At 38.1% G+C, this 19,041-nt stretch overlaps 2 protein-coding genes across 3 annotated transcripts in view; one reads left to right on the top strand and one right to left on the bottom strand.

Annotated features, from left to right (window-relative positions):
- The window catches only part of METTL9 (methyltransferase 9, His-X-His N1(pi)-histidine), a 43,047-nt gene extending 25,299 nt beyond the window's left edge, over positions 1–17,748 (top strand). The window contains exon 5 of one of the 2 annotated variants that reach the window (XM_060078012.1): positions 16,765–17,748. In XM_060078012.1, coding sequence (XP_059933995.1) covers positions 16,765–16,970 — 206 coding nt within the window. In that variant the 3' untranslated portion in view covers positions 16,971–17,748. The remainder of the gene's footprint in view (positions 1–16,764) is intronic. The other variant, XM_060078013.1, reaches the window with a different exon arrangement.
- On the bottom strand, positions 5,608–14,736 carry IGSF6 (immunoglobulin superfamily member 6). The gene is made up of 7 exons (XM_060077725.1): positions 14,670–14,736; positions 10,933–11,289; positions 8,762–8,868; positions 8,609–8,629; positions 8,051–8,098; positions 7,624–7,704; positions 5,608–5,697 (listed from the first exon to the last, which is right to left on the bottom strand). The coding sequence occupies exons 1-7, from the start codon at positions 14,734–14,736 to the stop codon at positions 5,608–5,610; spliced, it is 771 nt and encodes a 256-aa protein (XP_059933708.1).
- Positions 17,749–19,041: the final 1,293 nt, after the last annotated feature.

Raw genomic sequence — 19,041 nt, 5'->3', positions numbered from 1 at the left:
TTCTCCCATACTTTTTTTTTTTCCTAAAGTGATGGAAACCTTTTCCAGAAATCTCCCTGGCACATCGCACTTTTTCCCATCGGCAAGGATGGGGGCACATGCCCTGCCCAACCAGCAACTGGCAGGCAGGTTAGGACAATTGTGATGCAGGTCTGGGGAGGGAGTCTGGCCTGAGCATATTTACACTGTGAGACTGAGCTTGCAGTGAAGGTGGAAGGGATACTCTTATGCCACAGAATATCTTTATCATTTAAAAAGTGTTTACTGAGTGATGCTGGAGATAAATGAACGAAAAACATACAAATATCCTTGTCCTCATGGAGCTTATGTTCTAATGAGGAAGACAGACCGTAAACAAATGGCATGTTGTTGGTGATAAATGTTATGGAGAAAAATAAACAATAAAAGCAAAACAGGGGCTTCTTGGAATTGGGGGTTGGGTTTGGGTGCTAGAATTTTAAAGAGGGTGCTCAGGGAAGGGCCTCTCTTAGAGGGTGATGTAGGGAAAAGGCTGAAGGAAGTAAGGTTTATGGTTATCTGGATGATACATTTCTAGGAGTGGAACTGCTTGTTAAAGAGTGAGTTTTCCAGATAGCTACACTGTGGTCCTAATACCATTTATTGAGTAATCATCTTTTCCCCAATGCTTTGAAATGCCACCTAAATCATAGACTAAAGTCCTATAATGTGTTTGGTTCTGTTCTCTTAAGATTTATCCTTCTATATGTGTGCCAATACCAAACTACTTTAATTACTGTAACTTTATCATTCTTGTTAGTATCATAGCACTAGTCTTTCTTAATCAGTTTCTCTTAGATTTTTCTTGGCTTATTTGTTTAACAGATCAACTTTAGCACTAACTTGCCTAGTTCCCCTATATTAAATTTATCAGTTAATTTAGGGAGTATTGAGTCTTCTTAGCTAATAATAGAATGTCTTTCAATTTATTTAGTTATGTTCATTAGTAACAAAATTTTCTTCATAAATGTTCTGCACAAGTTTTGTTAGATTTATTCTAATGGTGTGTGTGTGTGAGATATTATAAATAGGAATTTTTCTTCCTTCATGGTTAAAAAAATTTAAAAATTTTCCCAGCTTTATATAATTGACAAACATTTTTGTGTAAGGTGTTCAACATGATGATTTAGTATACATATACACTGTGAAATGATTACTGCAGTCAAGTTAATTAGCACATCCATTACCTCACATAGTTACCTTTTGTGTGTGTGTGTGTGTGTGTGATGAGAACACTTAAGATCTATTCTTTTAGCAAATTTAAAGTATACAGTTCAGTATTATTAACTGTAGTCACCAGGCCGTACATTAGATCCCCAGAACTTTTTCATCTTATAACTGAAAGTTTGTATCCTCTGACCAACATCTTCTTATTTCCCCCACCCACCAGCTCCTGGCAACCAACGTTCTCTTCTCTGGTTCTGCAAGTTTGACTTGTTTCAATTCCACATATAAGTGTGATCATATAGTATTTGTCCTTCTGTGTCTAGTTTATTTGAGTTAGTATAATGTCCTACAAGTTCATTCATGTTGTCTCAAGTGGCTCTCCCATCATATTTTAGAGTGGATATTATGCATACACAGACAAGCAGTTGTTTTGTGTGTGTGTGTGTGTGTGTGTACCAGTTTTGTAACCATTTATCTTATTGGATTATTTTAGTGTGTCCAATAGTTCTCAGCATTGATTCTCTTGGGGTTTTTTTTTAATACAGTTATAGCATCTGCAGATGGTTTAATACTTACTTCTCATTTTTAGACTTTTTTTTTTTTTGGTGCAAGTGAATTTGTAGTTATTTCCAGAAAATGTTAAAGAAAAAAATGGTGGAAAATTTTGATTTGTTTTTTACCTTAATGAAAAAATACTTTAAATATGATTCTGTCTTTGGCTTGAGATTACTGTTTGGCTTGAAATACATATTTTTTAAAAATCCTATTTTATTAAGAGCTTAAAAAAATCAGGAATCAATGTTGAATTTGCCACCTGTGTTTTCAACATCTATAGAGATAGGGTTTTTTCTCCATTGGCTTATTAAGTTAATAGTACTTTTGTAATACATATCCACTCTTGCATCTCTGGGCTTAGGCAGAATAGTCTTGTATGCACCACTAGATTGTATTTGCAAAAACTCTAAATAAAAATATTAGCATTAATATTATTGAAAAATGATAGTTGGTCTGAACTGATCTTTTATTTGGAGGATGTTATCTTTGTCATGTTTTGGTATCAGTGTTCTGCTGGTTTTATAAAAAATAGTTTCTAATTTCTTTCTAACGTTCTGGAACTGTTTAAATAGCATTATGGTTATCTGCTTTTGGAAATTTGGTAGAATTCTCCTGTGAAACCAGCTAAGCCTATGGGTTTTGAGAGGTAGCCACTGGCAACTTTCTCACTTTCTTTCAGGGTCATTGTTCAGATTAAATTAGACATGTTAAGTCTTAAAGTTCCCATCAGTCTAAATAGAAATAAGCAAGACTCTGGCTGGACTGCTTTGTTGAAAGAGCATGGGCTTTGAGGGCTGACGTGTTTTGAAATAGGGGTCAGCCCTTATTACCTGAGCCTCTCATTAAGCTTAGTGTTTCATCTGTAAAAATGGGGCTAACACCTACCTTGAGGTTTGTTGTGAAGATTAAATAACGTAATTTAAAGGATAGTGCCCAACCTTGTCTATCTCAGTATTGGTATTTGATACATGTTAGATTTTTTCATTGCATCCTATTCCGTTACTTTGCTTTTATTTGTAGCTTCATTGATCAGATTTGTTCACAGTTCTTCACTTTGAAGTATTTGTCAATGTTTTTGCATTTTAACTTGGTCTCAGAATCTGTACCTTTTCCATCGGTTTATGTGACTCGACTCCACAGACACTTAACTATATGCCTATTAGCCCAGGGCTTCAGACTCTCTCAGGTCTTATATAGTAGAGAGAAAGAAATGACTTATTCTGAAAATCTCGTTTAGGCTTTTGGTATGTGGGTTTAAGTGCTCTTTTCTAGAGGGTAGGGTGTATAGACACTAGAACCATGTCTGTCCATTTTCGTCTCCAAGTTGTTTTAATATTATTTTATTTTCATTGTCTTGGGAAATATAAATCTAAACAGAAAGCTATAGCTTAATCCTTTCCAGTGAAAATTCTGGATGCTCAGATAGCAGGAAAATTAATGTTAGGGATTCAGTGAACAGTCCTTATGAAGAGGGGTGAGAATCAATGGCTGGGGAGTGAAGTGTGCTTCATATCTTAGTTGAAATGCTGAAAAAATATTTTTCTATAGAAACATTGTTCAATTGCATTCATATAAAGGCATTTAAGAGCCTACTATGTACCAGGCAGTGCTAGGCAGTAGAAATAAAAAGAAATGAGACATGTGCTTCTAGTTTTAAAATACTTACAGAATAGTTCAGAAGATGTAAACAGACAATGGCAGGATAGTCTGATAAGAAACATGACAAAGTACTATCGGTTTAGAGAAGGAAAGATCCATTAACTGCTAGGGAAGTTTTCATGTAGGTGACATTTGACCTGTTTGTATCTGTGGAGCATTTTACCAGGCAGAGGGAATGGCATGTGCAAAAGCATGAAGATGTGAACAAGGTGGGGTTCACAGGCGAGGACAAGTTCAGTGAGGCCCAAGGATAGCCTGCAAAAGAGGCCTTTGGTTGCATAATAGTATAGCACTCAATAAATATTGTTGGCTACATGGATGGATAAAAGAATGAATATTATATATACATCAGGTGCTCATATATGACCTCAGGGAATATAACTACTTGGAAAAGTGTATTCCAAATTTTAGCTTAAAAATCAATCTTTGAACCACAGTCTTTGGTTGTATTGGCAAAGATTTAATCTGAATCAAATATGAATTTGTCTTAGGGATTTTGTTTTCTTGTTAGTTACACAAAGAACAGTATATTTTCAGCCCTGAAAGTACCAAGTAATGATTCTCAGAAATGAAAAGGAAATGATCGAATCCAACACTTCTTCTATTCACCTAGATGGCGTTAGTGGTTACCTTTTTTGCCATCTGGTTTGGAAGTTCATTTATTTCAGCCAGGCCAGTGCTCTCAAAGTGGAGGGAGTACACAAGACAATTTATTTTGGGATATAGGAAGAAAATATTAACATTTTTATTTACATTACTTTTAATGCCCATTGTTTAATTTCTATTTTTGTGTATACATATATACACACATAAGTGTATATGCATACACTATATAAATCACACACATGCACTCACACGTATATACATCCTACACACAAATAAAATGAGGTTATGTGCTCCCCTCTCTCCCCTTTCCATTTTTCCTGGCACATGTGATTAGAAAGGTTAGAGATTACTGATTTAAACCATTAGTACAAAACGCTTTCAAGGGATCTTAAAATATTCTAAAATTTGATCTGGGTTTTAAAAATAAGAATACATCTCATTTTATACCAGCTTAAGAGAAGCACTTTAATGAAATAAACATAATAGGTTGTAATTCATGTTTAGTAATGAACATATACTTGTAGGTACTTTAAATAGATTTTTTTTTACACAGAAGTAACTTTCAGAGAACAGTTCATAACATGTTTTCTTAGTGAGATGGTAATGAGTGCCATAAACATCCTTGCTGTATACCCAGTCCCTTACCTAACATTTCCCTCCTAAGTTGGTTAAAAATCAACATTGCAATGTACAATACAAAACTATATACTTAGTATGATCCCAGCTATGTATAAAGTGTAGGTTTGTATAAGTGTGTATGTATGTGCACATATGTATATTTGTGTGTGTGTGTCTGTGTAATACAATGACTTACTAAAAGAGAAAAAAAAATCAGTATTGCAAGGGCATTGTCAGGAACAGTGCATTGCCGAATCCTTCCCTGGTGCTGTTGTTTAGCACGAGACTGACATCTAGAGTCGGATGTGGCTTATTTGTTCTGAGGTGTTTTCTGGTTGAACCTTCTGCTTTGGATTTTCTGTATTTTAGTTATTGTATTCTTACTCTGTATTCTATTCTGGTCTCACTTTTTGTCGGTAGCATGATGTAAGTTATTTTGCATGCCCTGGTAGGAAAATGTGCACTATACCATTGCCCCATTGCAGTACCAGAGGAAATAATTTTTGCTACAAAATACTTTTCAAGATGATTTTTTCCCACTCAAATTTTGCCACTCTCCTTCCTCCCTCCATCCTCCTTCCCTGCCAACTTAGTCTAAATGGCCCATCACTTCTACACACCGTAGAGACAATTCTTCCATGCAAGACTGAGGCACATGGTGTGACTTTAAGTCTTCTTCAGGGTAACAGTCATCATGTGGTGCACCTCATATGTTGAATGAAACAAATATAGGATATATGCTACAACTGAAAGTTTTTGACGATGTTTGACTGCTTAGAATTCTCCTAGCAAATTAGGAAAGTATTTTTCAGTTGCATTTTGTTGGGTTTTAGTATTGTGATAATTACTCTTAGTAATAGTTTCCTTATACTCTGGCATCCTTCTTGTAGCCAGTTGACTTTTCCATTTACTTTAAATTGTTTTTTAAAAAACCCTGATCAGTGTATGTCCATTAACACTTCCATAACTTCTGGAGTTGGATTTTCAGTGACTTAATTGAAAATCAGAAGATTTCTGTGGTCTTTCATAGTTAGAAAGTGCTCTTCTATTTTCATAAGTGTCGTCTTTCTCCTGCTGCAATAGTAAATAATAAGCCATATTTTAAGTTATGTAACCAATAACCCCACACTACAAGCAACATATAAACTACAGTGCCATCTTGCATTCTGGGTCCTAAATACCCTTCCAGTAACCTTAAAGGTCCAGTTACCATTTTCCCTTTATTTGGAGTAAGATATGGGAACTGAAGAATAATTTTCTTTTTTCTTTTTTTTTTTAAATAAATTTATTTATTTATTTATTTAGGGCTGCGTTGGGTCTTCGTTGCTGCACGTGGGCTTTCTCTAGTTGCGGTGAGCGGGGGCTACTCTTCATTGCAGTGCGCAGGCCTCTCATCATGGTGGTTTCTCTTGTTGTGGAGCACGGGCTCTAGGCACATGGGCTTCAGTAGTTGTGGCTCGTGGGCTCTAGAGCGCAGGCTCAGTAGTTGTGGCGCACGGGCTTAGTTGCTCCGCGGCATGTGGGATCTTCCCGGACCAGGGCTCGAACCCGTGTCCCCTGCATTGCCAGGCGGATTCTTAACCACTGCGCCACCAGAGAAGTCCCAAGAATAATTTTCTTGTTCAGATGCCATTGTCAAAGCCCTGGCTTAGAGCTTTGAAATTCCTACTCCCAGGCCTGTCTTCAGGCCATTTAACTTGGTCTCTTTGCTGATAAAGATGCCCCAGCATCAATAAGAAAAGAGTATGAAAAGGCATGTATAATTATTCAGAGTGACATCTTAGGTAATTAGGCCACTTCTCTATGTATTTGTATGTACATTGAAGGATGAAGTGACTACGTAGATGATATTCTTTCCTGGATGAAAATCCTTTTCAGAAATCGGATTTTAGAAAACACACTTCAGGGGGCTTCCCTTCCCTGGTGGCACAGTGGTCAAGAATCCGCCTGCCAATGCAGGGGACACGGGTTCGAGCCTTGGTCTGGGAAGATCCCACATGTCGCGGAGCAACTAAGCCCGTGCGCCATAACTACTGAGCCTGCACTCTAGAGCCCACGAACCACAACTACTGAGCCTGCGTGCCGCAACTACTGAAGCCTGTGTGCCTAGAGCCCGTGCTCCGCAACAAGAGAAGCCACCCAATGAGAAGCCTGTGCATCGCCACGAAGAGTAGCCCCCGCTCGCCGCAGCTAGAGAAAGTCCGCACGTAGCAACAAAGACCCCACGCAGCCATAAATAAATAAATAAATAAATAAATAAATAAATAAATAAATAAATAAAAACAAAGCAAAAAAAAAAACCACACCTCATATCAGAATTCTGTTTCATTTGACCTCGTGGCTGCTGTTTAAGAGGAAAATATCTTTACTAGTATATAAGTTCATTGTTTTGTATACATTTTAATTTAAACCTGAGCAGTTTGATCATGCATCATGGAAACCATCTGCTCTCCTGGCTCTAAAACAATGTCTTGTTTGAAAAACCTGTTTATATAGGACTTTAAAGAAACACTATCAGAATGTATTGTAGTCAATATAGATGTATTCTTCCTATGACTGCAACCCCAAAGACTGAAAAAATCCCTCATTTCTTATTTTTATTAGCTGTATCTTTTTTAATGTGAACAAGTAAGTTTTCTATATAATTTGATCCACAAATGTTTGCAACATCTACTTAATGCTTACTACTGCATGCAAGATACAGTACAAAGTAGCTTTCAACCCACAAAAGCATCCTTGTCTGTACTGAAAACATTGCCTGTATCCAATGTGTTTCTGAAAGATTTCATGTCACTAAGATGCCAGCCTGGTGTCTATTGAATATTGCATCAGATGACCTTTGTTATGTATTTATCAAAACAAGTTCTATATAAAAATGCATTTTGTGAAAATCCTCTTTCAGACGTTTGTAAAGGAAAACTTGATTATCGATAGGTTGTTGGCAGCTTAGTTTTTTTTAGTTAAACATGCTTTATATCTTTTTTGATATTTTACACTTACAGGTTGTTGGCTTATTTCCATGTGTCTCTTCGTATATAGTTCTTGAGCAATTTCCTGAAAAATACGCCGAGCACTCTTTTTCTATAAATACAAATAAGAAAAAAATGTATCTCTCTCAGGACTAAAAGCACATCATCTGAGCCTTTTCTTTCTTTATTGCCACCAGTCTCAGAAACTACCCTGCCCAACACATCTATACCTACAGTTAACTCTTGTATTTTGAGTACAGTAAGTAGAATTTATGATTGAGAACTATCAATTTACCACATATGTTACCACTTCAGATTATCATTTTTCTCAACAATAGGAAACAGTATCTGTGGTTGCAAGTTGTTCTTTGATGATGTTCTGAGTTTCTTAAATTATTTTGGATTTGAAGTAGTTACAACTACAATTCGAAAGATATTTTACAAGCATTGGTCTGTACCTTTTGTGGATCTTCTGTTTCTTTCTTTCTTAGAGTGTTAGATTTTGACTGTCAAGAAGAAAAGGAGAGTCTTATAAGACACTTTATGTACTCACAACAGTTGTGGCAGAGATCTCATACCATAATAAGGTTAAACTAACTTAATATTTAAATGGTAATGCAGTAAGAGTTAATAATTTTCATGTCATTTCTGAGATGCTTTATTAATAAAATAGCTCAAACTGATATTGATTGTAGGATTTATAGTAATCCTAATATAACATATACATACCCCCTCTTGTAGCATGTGAATAACCAGAAGATAGTCTTTCTCAAAATCTTTAGGCCTTTTAAAGATATTTAAAGGCAGTTTCTAATCTCTTTTAACTTTTTTTTGCTCTTAAAGATTGTTCTTAGCCCTTTCATACCTCCCCCACCAGTGGAAAGTAGCATGTGTATGATGGTTATAAAGAAGGGTCTCTTATTCCCATATTACTGGGTTTTAAAAAGAAAACCCTGTAAATTGTGTACTCTGGTTAATAATTTCAGTGATGAAAGTTTTTGCTTTCTTCTACAGACCTCTTCTGCAGGTGGTATTTCCTGCAAATGCAAAGGACGATATTAATTAGATGAGCTATTTCTGAGGCTCCCAACATGTGGAGAGATGGAAATTATTTCCTTATGATAATATTTAAGGCCATAAGGACATCTAATGCAAGAAATTTGACTTACTTTGGTGAGGACGATGAAGAACACGAATACACCAGTAACGTAGATAGAGAGCAGTGATAAGAGGGCCGTCAGGAGACTCTGCAGTTCCTTGCTGAGAACCTTCGTCTCTTTGTTAATTACAGATACAGAAAGAACCACAGTCACTATTGAAGCTATTATTGCAAATATATGTATAAAGTATAATCGAAACTACATGTTAGAGGTGAAACATGAACTTATTCTATTTGGCTATTCATATAAAAATTTATTCAGGGTCTCTTGATTCAGAAAGTACTCAAGTGTATGATATAGTTAAAGCCAGTTCATTAGTTCTTTAAATGTATTATGCCCAACATGTTATTCATTTTTAAAACTTAAAATTTTTAAAAATTCAATTAATTACTTGTCATAATGTTAAGAATCACTTTTTATATAAAGTTTTGCTTAAAGTTAGATAAACATTAAGGGTTTGTTCAAGGGTGTTTAAAGTTTCTTTTAGTAGATATGATGTACAAGTGTCACCAAGAGTCTGTTTATGGAGTTAAGATACTTTCCCACGTGTATTTATGACCTTGAACTGTTTAGTACACATAGCTGAACAGTGCAGTTCTCTAAGAACCTGAGAAGGCTGTACATTGAGATTTTAGTGCTCACTGCATGCTTAAAAGACAGGCATTGTTATATGTGCCCCTTATTTCTAATAAAGTTCTGGAAGTGGAACTATTGAATCCATTTGCCCATTCTGAATTTCTCCCTCCTTGCAGGAAGTGTCCTGTGCCCTAGGTAGTGATGAAGTAACACACCATGTCTTCAAGTACCTGAGTATTTGAAATACAAAATCCATTTAGATTTATAATTGTTATCTGAATAACTTGTACTTTTCAACTAAATTTCCCATAGATGCTTATCCTGTGAACTCAGTTTATACAACATACATTTTTCTTGTGAAACTAACAAATCAGCCATATCTGTAAAACTTAAAAAGTTTCAAGTGTGAAATGAGGAGCTCTGGAGAAAAGGAAATTGCCTTGTCTGTCTTAGTGGTACTTTCATTCCTGCTCCTCAAGAAGAATGTTTCTTCACATAAGCTTGCAGGTTTGAAACCTTCATCTCTTTACAAACCATTTTTCTTCTGTCTAATATTTTTTATAGAAGACGAATGCATGCAGTGAGCTATACAAATCTCCAAAGCTGTTGTGTGTTTGTTTTAATATCTATAGCTAATATTTATTGAGCACTTGCTATGCATCATTAAAAGTGCTTTATGTGCATTAACGCATTTATAATTTACCTTACAGGTGAGAATAAACTAAGGTTAAATGACAGTGGACTATCAAAAGGCCATTAGAACACCAAAGCAGGGGTTAAAATACAGGACCATCTGGGCTCCTCAAAGTCCTGTTTTAAAACCAAAAGGCTGGTTAATTTGAGTTTACGTTTTAATGATCTCAGTGCTCATCATAGCAGAGTTTCTTTAAAGGCGAGAGGTCTGGAAAAAAAGCACAAGTTGCTGCTCTTCTCTTTCTTCCCCCAGAATCACGTGAAGCTTTTCCTCTGAAATCTCTTAATTTCTTAATTTACAGAACTTAGCTAGGCTCAGCGTCCTCACTTGCATGAGGAAATTGTCATGGATTTTAGTAAATCTCAAGAAGCCAGAGCCACACCGACCTTTTGTCTATTCATTATCTATGCAGACCCTTCTGGGGATCCCAGAAGGGTCTGCATAGGGTCAGGGATCCCCCAGTGGCTTCACCTAAAATTTGTGTTTATTCTCCATAATGCATATTTTTTTTTCTGGGTCCAATTTATTGATCGCTTACGCTTCTCCAGTGTTTGGTTCTAGATGGTGCAATACCAGACTAGATACTGACAAGGCTGTCCGTTAATCACCACATTTCAATCAGTGTGACATACAAAAGGAGGACATAGTTGGTCAGCCTTTGCCAGTAAAGTCTGGACATGGAAAGAGAATGTAGCACCCACATAACCCTGACTGTGTCTGCGGAGGCTGGGAGATGGTGTCAGAGGAGTTCTTGAATCCAAACTTCACGTTAGCTTGTGTGCAGGTCACACTCCTCACTGGCTCGGGTACTAAGTTATCAAATTTACCTCATAATCTCTGCATATAAGTATTGTGATGCATTTCGGGGGCAGAGCAGAACGCAGTGTTCGGGAAAAAAGTCTTGACTAACCTCTTACCACCAGCACAGTCCCTCCTCCCGTCTGCTTAGCTCTCGGTTCCTTTGAACTGGGAAAGGCTATTCCACAGATGTAGATTGCACTGTCATTGAAAGCCAGCCTGTTTACAGTGAGGGAAACTTGGTTTTGTGCCAGATTCGCAAGTGTGAATTTGTCTGTCTCATCTCTGCATCCATCCAAGCACAGGTTCTCGGGCTGGAGAGCGCCATAACGAAACCACAGGCTTGTTGGTTGCTCTGCAGGGCACCCCGCTGTGGAGAAGGAGCACTGCATGGTCACAGCCTTTTGAGTGTAGTCCACTTCAAGGGAAGGTGGTTGAACCACCGAGACGGTACAGTTGCCCACGGCACCTGTAGGAGGAAGCAGGTGAGCCTGTTTAGTGGGCCTCTCACCTCCCTTTGTGCTTCCGTTTTATTCACATTTTGGGGTGAAGAATTGTCGAAAGCCATTGCTTTCTTTTTCTTCCCTCACTCCCAGCACAGACAAGACTGTAAAAGTAGACACTGGTGCCAATATTTTATAATAACTATGAATGGGGTAGAACCTTTAAAAATTGTGAGGTTGTACACCTGTAACTTACATAACATTGTGCATCAACTTTACTTCAATTAAAAAAATTTGAGAGACTAAAAAAAAAAAGTAGACACTGGTATTCCTCACTTTTCCTAACTCTCTGAGCTTCCTAACCTCAGCCTGCTGTTGTGCAGTGACGTCTGGTACTTGAGGGCAGCCCCAGAGAGGTCCCAGGAATCTGCATTGTCACGAGCGGAGGTGACAGCAGATCCAGAGTCAGAAGTTCGGGGTCCACATGTACACCGGTGGTGTACGTACAAGCTTTCCTCTGACCTCCCTGTGCAGATCACTTAACTCTCTCAGGGCCCGTTTCCTCATCTGTACCCCCTGGCCTCACAGGAGTGTTGTATTCAATGTGGTAATAGGTATCAAAGCCCTTCATGCAAATGTCACACCCACTGATTGAGCACATGGGCAGTTGGGATTTTGAGGGGGGCCTTGTGGCAGTTGTGATTGCTAGGAATTCATGACAATTTACAATTGTTCTTTTATGAGTCTCGTTGTCCCAGTGGGAAACACTATAAAAGGCAAGATGTACATCTGGGAAAATGTAGCCCTGGCTTAGCCTACAGTGTCTTTGATTACTGAGCAGAGGCCTAATGAGCTGGCCGTGCCACAGCCCAGCAAGTTGGATTTCTTCCTGGCACTTGTACATTGCTTTGTAGTCTCTTGTAGCTTTCATCTATTTGATGAGAGTATAGCTCATGGAGCACACACTTTAGTTCGGATCATAGCTCTGCCAGTTCCTAGTCCTCTGGTCTGTTTCCTCATTAGCAAAATGGGGATAGTATTGTGCACCTCATGAGCTTAGCGGGAAGTTTACGTGAGGCCGTGGGTGCCTAAGGAGTATTTACTTACCTAAGTCTTAGTAAGTGTTTAATAAAAGGTAGCTATTTCTGCTGCCACCATTATTCCATTAATGGGCAGTGTCGTATGCCCATTTTCGAGATAATGGTGGACATCTCAGCAATGTGTTAGCAGGGCCGGGATTAGATACCCTGTCCAGTGCTCTCTCTACCACGTCCTGCTGCTTTCATGTCATAGAGGTTGGGTCCCTACTTTGGCCTTCTATCTAATCCCAGGCATGTGAAGCTGGAAAGCCACTCAGGTGTTTATACATGGGAAGACCTCCCCTCAACCCTTTTGGGATCAAGGGGGAGGCTCTATGTGAAATAGTATTGGTTGAGACAAATTGGCATTTTTGCATGTTTTTAGTCTGACTTTGCCTGGTTATATGTTTCCATGTGGTCTTATTTGTCTGACTTTGCCCTTTGCTACTGTAAAGGAAATTGAAAAGTAATCCAAGTGGTCTGATGTAAGTTTCAGAAGAGCTTTTTGTCAGCTAACGTTTTTGTTACAGGTCCTGACCCAGAACAGAAGAATTAAAACTAGAATCATGGTATCTGTGATGCAAATCTGTTCTCACCATGTTTTAATTTTAGTATTTGTACAATTGAAGATGAGCTGGGAGCTTTTTAGCAACCTGATAAATGTAAACCAGATGAGAGGGTAAAGTCACTTGGAGAAGACCAGGCTCCCGACTTCTTCAGCTGAGGGACTTAGCTTCACTCCTAAGCCTGATAACTATAAGCACAGGTCTCCTACCCAGACTCAGTCACCTTAGAAGTAAAGAAACGCTTTACAAGGTATAGTGATCATTATGTGTGGAAACTTGAAATGGAGGTGGGCCTGCAGAGCCACCAAGTTAACCAGCGGTGTCCCAGTGTCAGGTCCTCTGTCACATAGAGCTTTTAACAGGGAAGCTGCCTTTTAACATTTTTCTTGGAGAGCTAGTGCTCCAGGGTAAAATAAATATTTGCAACTTTGGAGTTCCATATCTCTGCTCATTTCTGACTACTGCCTGAGAAGGGAGAAAACCAGTTGCAGTGGTTTCCTGTGAGAGCGCAGACTCTGAGGACACTGCTGCTCCCTCCCGCATGCTGTAAAGCAACATCTTATTGAAAAAAGGGAAGTTTGGGTGATATGTCACACCACAGACCACTCCTGTGAAAAATTTCTCGTTAAGAACGCCCACATTCTGTAGGATTTTTTTTTTTTAATACAGTACCCTCTGAAAAGGTTGAAAGTTTATCTTCTTAGTGGAGGGAATAAAAAAAGATTACTAGTTTTGAAGACCAAACTAGAAAATACATAGAAAATTAATTTTTTGACACTTTCTAAAAAAAAGCCTTTTTGGAAAATTTCGAACATATGCAGAAATAGTCGACTAGCACAGTAACTTCTGTGCCATCACCTGACTTCAACCCAGTGTTGTTTCACCTCTTCTCCCTACTGGCTCCTTCACTCCTGTGTTATTTTAGGGCAAATTCCAGATATTTTATCTGTACAACTTTCAAAATATATCTTTAAAAGATAAGAATTCTTCTTTAAAATAATACTAATTAAAATATATTAGAAGTAATATATACATATTAGGGGAAAAAAGACTATTACTGAAAGTAGAAGCAAAAAAATCACCCATAGTCCTTTCACCACCCCCACCAAAATCACTGTTAACATTTTAATATATTTCTTGACAGATGAGAAAAAATTTTAAGAGGTTTTGCTCCCTTTCCTGCCCTATGACCCAAACTTTGTGGGCAAATCTGAGATTATTAGATTTATTAGAACTATGGTGAGATTATTAGAACTGTGATGTAGGAAACTCTTTCACAGAGAAAAAAACAGGCATAGGCATCCATATATTATGAGATGATGATTCTTCAAGGAAGGAGACATTGCAGTTGTTTTTTTAAATGACAAGTACTTTAATTTATGGAAATTCAGCTTTTCTGAAGCACTGTTCTTTAAAAATATTCAAGTATTGTTTAGTGCAGAGTGAGTTCGCCTGTATGGGAACTGAATTGTTGATTACTAACATGTGATTTTATGAATATTTTCAACCCTTTGCTTGGTGAGGTGCTCTTTAAAGCTGCATAAGAGCAAAGGAAATTTTCAGTGTTAATATGAAATTTTTTCTCAGCTATTCTTTTATTACCTGTTTCTCTGAGAAAAAAAAGGAAATTTATCACTTTAGACAATTTCCATAATGTTATACATTTAAAAATTAATCTGTAGGGTCTTAAAATATAAATGAATTAGGCGAAAAGTAGCAATTGATTTAAATAAAATGGAGGGAAAAATAAAAGAACCTTACCGACATGAAATAGAATCAGATTGAGTTCCAGACCGAGAATGATTTTGCCTCTGTTCACAGTCTCCATTTCTGTGTGTATGTGTGACGTGGTTGATGGGACTGTGTATTTGAAGAGAGTTGGCTTTTTTTTTTTTTTTAAAAGAAAGGAAGAACCAAAGAGAGGAACTCTTATTAAGGAACCGTAATCGGGAACTTTTTGAAATTGTGTAAAGATTGTTTGTAATCCAGTTTCACCATTTAAAGTTGAGATTTTAGCCTAGAGCACATTTCTAAATGTTCATATGTTCACATTTTTCTTGGATTTTACAAATCCTCGAAAGTGTTAGATGTTTTGAGTGAGATTTTGATTTACATGTGGTGCATATTCTCAGGATGTATTGTTTGACGGATAATTCGTACTTTAAATTTCTAGAGCAGTTCAGTCGCTGGTCTTGGGGCATCTAATTTGTGCTTAGTGCTGGGCCAGTAACTTCTGGAAATGGAGGAGAAGCAGAAGGAAGTGTCTTCACGTAGAGACAAGAGAAAAATTAGTGAACAGTACATCAGAGTACAATGAAGAATTAAGTTGTGTACCATTAACTAGTTGTGCCCCAGTTTTGTGTGACCCCTTTTATTGTGCTGTGAAACAAATGTGTGGAATCTCTGTCATCCCCAGCCCCTTGGGGGCTCCCTTCATCAGTCAGGTTCTTTGTAAGCAACAGAAAATGACTTGGGCTGACTTAAGCAAAGGGTAATTTATTGAAAGGATTTGGGGTAGCTCAGCGAGTCACTGGAAGGACTAGAGAATCGTGTATGGGGGTCTACACACAAGACACACGCCCCAAAACATACTATGAAACTGATCCAAAGAGCACACTGCTGCCGCCAAGCACTAGATGCTGCGGCTGGACCAAAGCCTGTCGGTAGTACCGCTCAACGCTGCCCCAGCTGCTTGGTCTCACGCCACTGCTCCGCCTCCCCAGAGAAGAGCCTGATGTCCCCACTTCTCTGGGTCACTAGCTCCTCCTTCCAGGCCTCAGGCGAGTGTTTCTGAGCTTAGGTCGTGTGCCAGTGCCTTAGCTGCAAGAAAGGCAGGGAAAGCTGCTTCCCCAGGCTTTGTCTTCCACCAGAAAGAGGGTCCTGGGCCACTGAAAAGAGTGAAAAATCTTCCCACTGTACTGTTTGTACTCTTGGCACCTGTTGATTATATTTTGTCATTTATGGAAAGTTATTCTCAGTCTGAATTTAGTAACACTTTTAGTATTATTGTGTGTTTTTTCCATCATCATAGCATCTAAAGGCACCCCCAAATTTATATATACTATTGTGTATGTGTGTTTGTGTGTCTGTAGTCAGTGCTTGGTATGTGTGTGAACTTGAAGACCTTTTCTAGCCCCCTAGTACCTGGGCATCTGATGCTCATGGGTTTGGAAATGACTAACATAACATAGACTTCAGTCACTGTTCCAAGAAGTGCTGGATTGATTCATCCATTCTAGTGTGTTAGCCTCTCTCTGGTTCTGGGGCTTAACTTTTATGAAATTGTTCTGAAAAGTTAGAGAGTGGATTGACCTCCCTTGAAAAACATACTGAATGATCTGTTTTTATAAATTAAAACCCTTCATTAGCCTATTTTTATTTTCAGCCTGATAAACCTCTCTAGTTAATATGTTGCATAATTTTACTACACTAGTGGCATTTTCTAGCATTTGTCCAAAACCGTCTTTCAAATTTTACGTGTTACTCTCTGCTTCAGTATTCCAGTATTTAATCAGCAGTTTTCCAAACCTATTGACCATTACACACCAGTCAGTCTGAGGGAGGGTGATGTCCAAAACTGTCAGAGAAAATAGTGTGGGCTTTGGGTCCGGTTAAACCAGGGATTACATTTCTGCCCCAGTGTTCATTAACCTTGTAGGCTGGGGCATGTTCTTCAGTTCTCCTAAGTCTGTACTTCCTCTCTTTGTCCTACTGCTGGGTCACCTGGGAGATAATTCATCAAAGCACCCAGTGCTTGGCACATACCAAGTCCTTAGCAAATATTGTTCTTCCCCTCTTCCCTCTTTAAATAACTTGTTTGTTCAAGAATTTAACTTAATGTTTTTATTTGTTTTAGTAGGTGGCAAGTGGGATAAACCATCAGAAATTTTGGAAATCAAGGGACAGAATTGGGAAGAACAAGTGAATAGTCTGCCTGAAGTTTTCAGAAAAGCTGGTTTTGTTATCGAAGCTTTCACTAGACTGCCATACCTGTGTGAAGGTGACATGTATAATGACTACTACGTTCTGGATGACGCTGTCTTTGTTCTCAAACCAGTATAAACACGTGGAGGTTGAAGTCTTCACAGTCCACCCCAAGAATGTATGCTCCGGAAGAGGGTCTGCGTTCTCAGTTATGTGAAGGGAGGACCTTTGGGGACTGCCACTCTAAATATCATGTAGGAATTTTAAAAGCCAAAATACTAATTATTTCTTTGTAGTGTGTAAAAGGAATGTTTTTAAAAAACAAAAACCCAACTCTTTGAGGATTTTTATTAACTCTTTACTCAGTAATGCAGGTCACACTTCGATTATGGAAGATATTTTTTATACTTAATTGCAGTAGGGACTCATTCCCAGGCAAAGCAATAGTCATGACTTCACATGGAACCAATAAATATGGATTGTTTTTAATAAAATGAAGACTGGCAATAATGCTGTCCATCCAGTTGCAAATATTGGTTATAGGATATAGCCACTGATACTCTTTCATGTTTAGAAATTCTATCATTATTCAAGAAAATGTTTTTAATCATGCTAATAAACTTTTTTGGAGATGACTTTGGCATCATGTTTGAATTAATATAAGGCTTCCCTAGCATCTTTCATTGCTTTGGCTTCAGGGGTACCCAAATAGTAGCAGTATGTGAAGGATGCAGTCGACTTGAATGTGCGGTGAAGGAAGGCTTGAGATGGGGGTGGGGTGCTTACTGCAAGGTGTGGTGAACACAGGCAACCCAGACGAACCCTCAGAACAACCTTATTCAGATACAGTACTTCGAGGACCACTCTCACTCCCTAACTCATGTTGTTTTCAGAAATGCGGAACATTGGATTCTGACTTTGTGGTAGCTTCTGTCCTACATTCAGAATTTTGTTTTTTCTGGACAGTCTCAGGTTCTCAGCACTGAAACATTCAGTTTTGTCTTCTGACAAAAATGCAACCTAAAAATGTTTTAATTCAGCTTCTTACTCTGTACTTGTATACCTCTTTCCCGGAACTCGGCTCTTTCGAAATCCTTAACTGAGTTTATCGAAATCCTTAACTGAGTTTAGAGTTTGCCAGGAGTGTGGTTTGAGGAAACCATGTCAGACTCATGCATTCTAGAATCAGCAAGTGCCTCCAACTATGTATCCAGAAATGTTGCAATGAGGAACTCATTAGCAAGATCAATAACCATTATGGATGTTACAAAGAGCAGGGCACTTAACCCAGAATCTAAAATCTCAGTAATAACAGAGATGCCAATTTGAGATCGTGGCTATTAATATGTTATTCTCACAACTTTAGTTCTTTTGTCAGCCAGGTGTTTCATTAAATATCCTCATTTATATGCTCATAGAAGTTATCAGATCAACACATTTACTGCAGCACCTGGGTGTAAAGGAGAATTAAATCCTTGAGAAGAATGACTTTATTATTCATTGAGAACAGCATTCCCACGTCCTCACACCAATATCATCCACTGTTATTGTGTAGTCATAAGAGTTGGGTTATGTGATTTATGCAAAAGTGTTATTGGTGTGTTCTAATGCTTTTTTCCAGGAATTCAAATAAGTGAAGTGCAAATACTTAGCACCTTAGATTGTAAAAATAGAGGAAATGAGTAAACTTAGTGTAGTTCTTGTATAGTTGAGTTTTGCTTCTTTATAAACTGTCATCATCAGGGGTTGCTATTTAGACTGCCGAACAAGAGTGCAAGAGTGACGGATGTTCAAAGAGGCAGGCTGCTCCAAAGTGTTTCATAACCTTGAAATCCAGATTTGAGAGTCTATTTGAAAAACACACACCTCATTCTTTAGCCCCCAAATCAGAGAAAGCACATACATTAATTTATTTCAAAGGTAAAAATACTTTCTCAGAATCTGAGGTTCTCTGAAAGCCAGCTTCTCAAAAGTGCGGGGTTTTTTGTTGAAAATTTAAACCAGCAAATCCGCTCACATTTCATGCCTGGTCTTGAAAGTCTTGATGGTGTGTCACCATTCCACTAGATGGCAGTGTTGCTTACTGAGTGTCAATGGCTGTTTTTTTCCCTAAATGGAGTCATGTTTTTTCTTTTTTCTCCCCAAAGTACAATAAACTGCCTTCTTGTCTACACCATTCCTGTGTAAGTGCTTCATATCAAGTTAAGGT

The sequence above is a fragment of the Mesoplodon densirostris genome, chromosome 16 (genome assembly GCF_025265405.1).
Source record: "Mesoplodon densirostris isolate mMesDen1 chromosome 16, mMesDen1 primary haplotype, whole genome shotgun sequence".
NCBI classification, from domain to species: domain Eukaryota; kingdom Metazoa; phylum Chordata; class Mammalia; order Artiodactyla; family Ziphiidae; genus Mesoplodon; species Mesoplodon densirostris.
The sequence above is the reverse complement of the archived record's forward strand: the minus strand, read 5'-3'. Positions and strand labels throughout refer to the sequence as shown.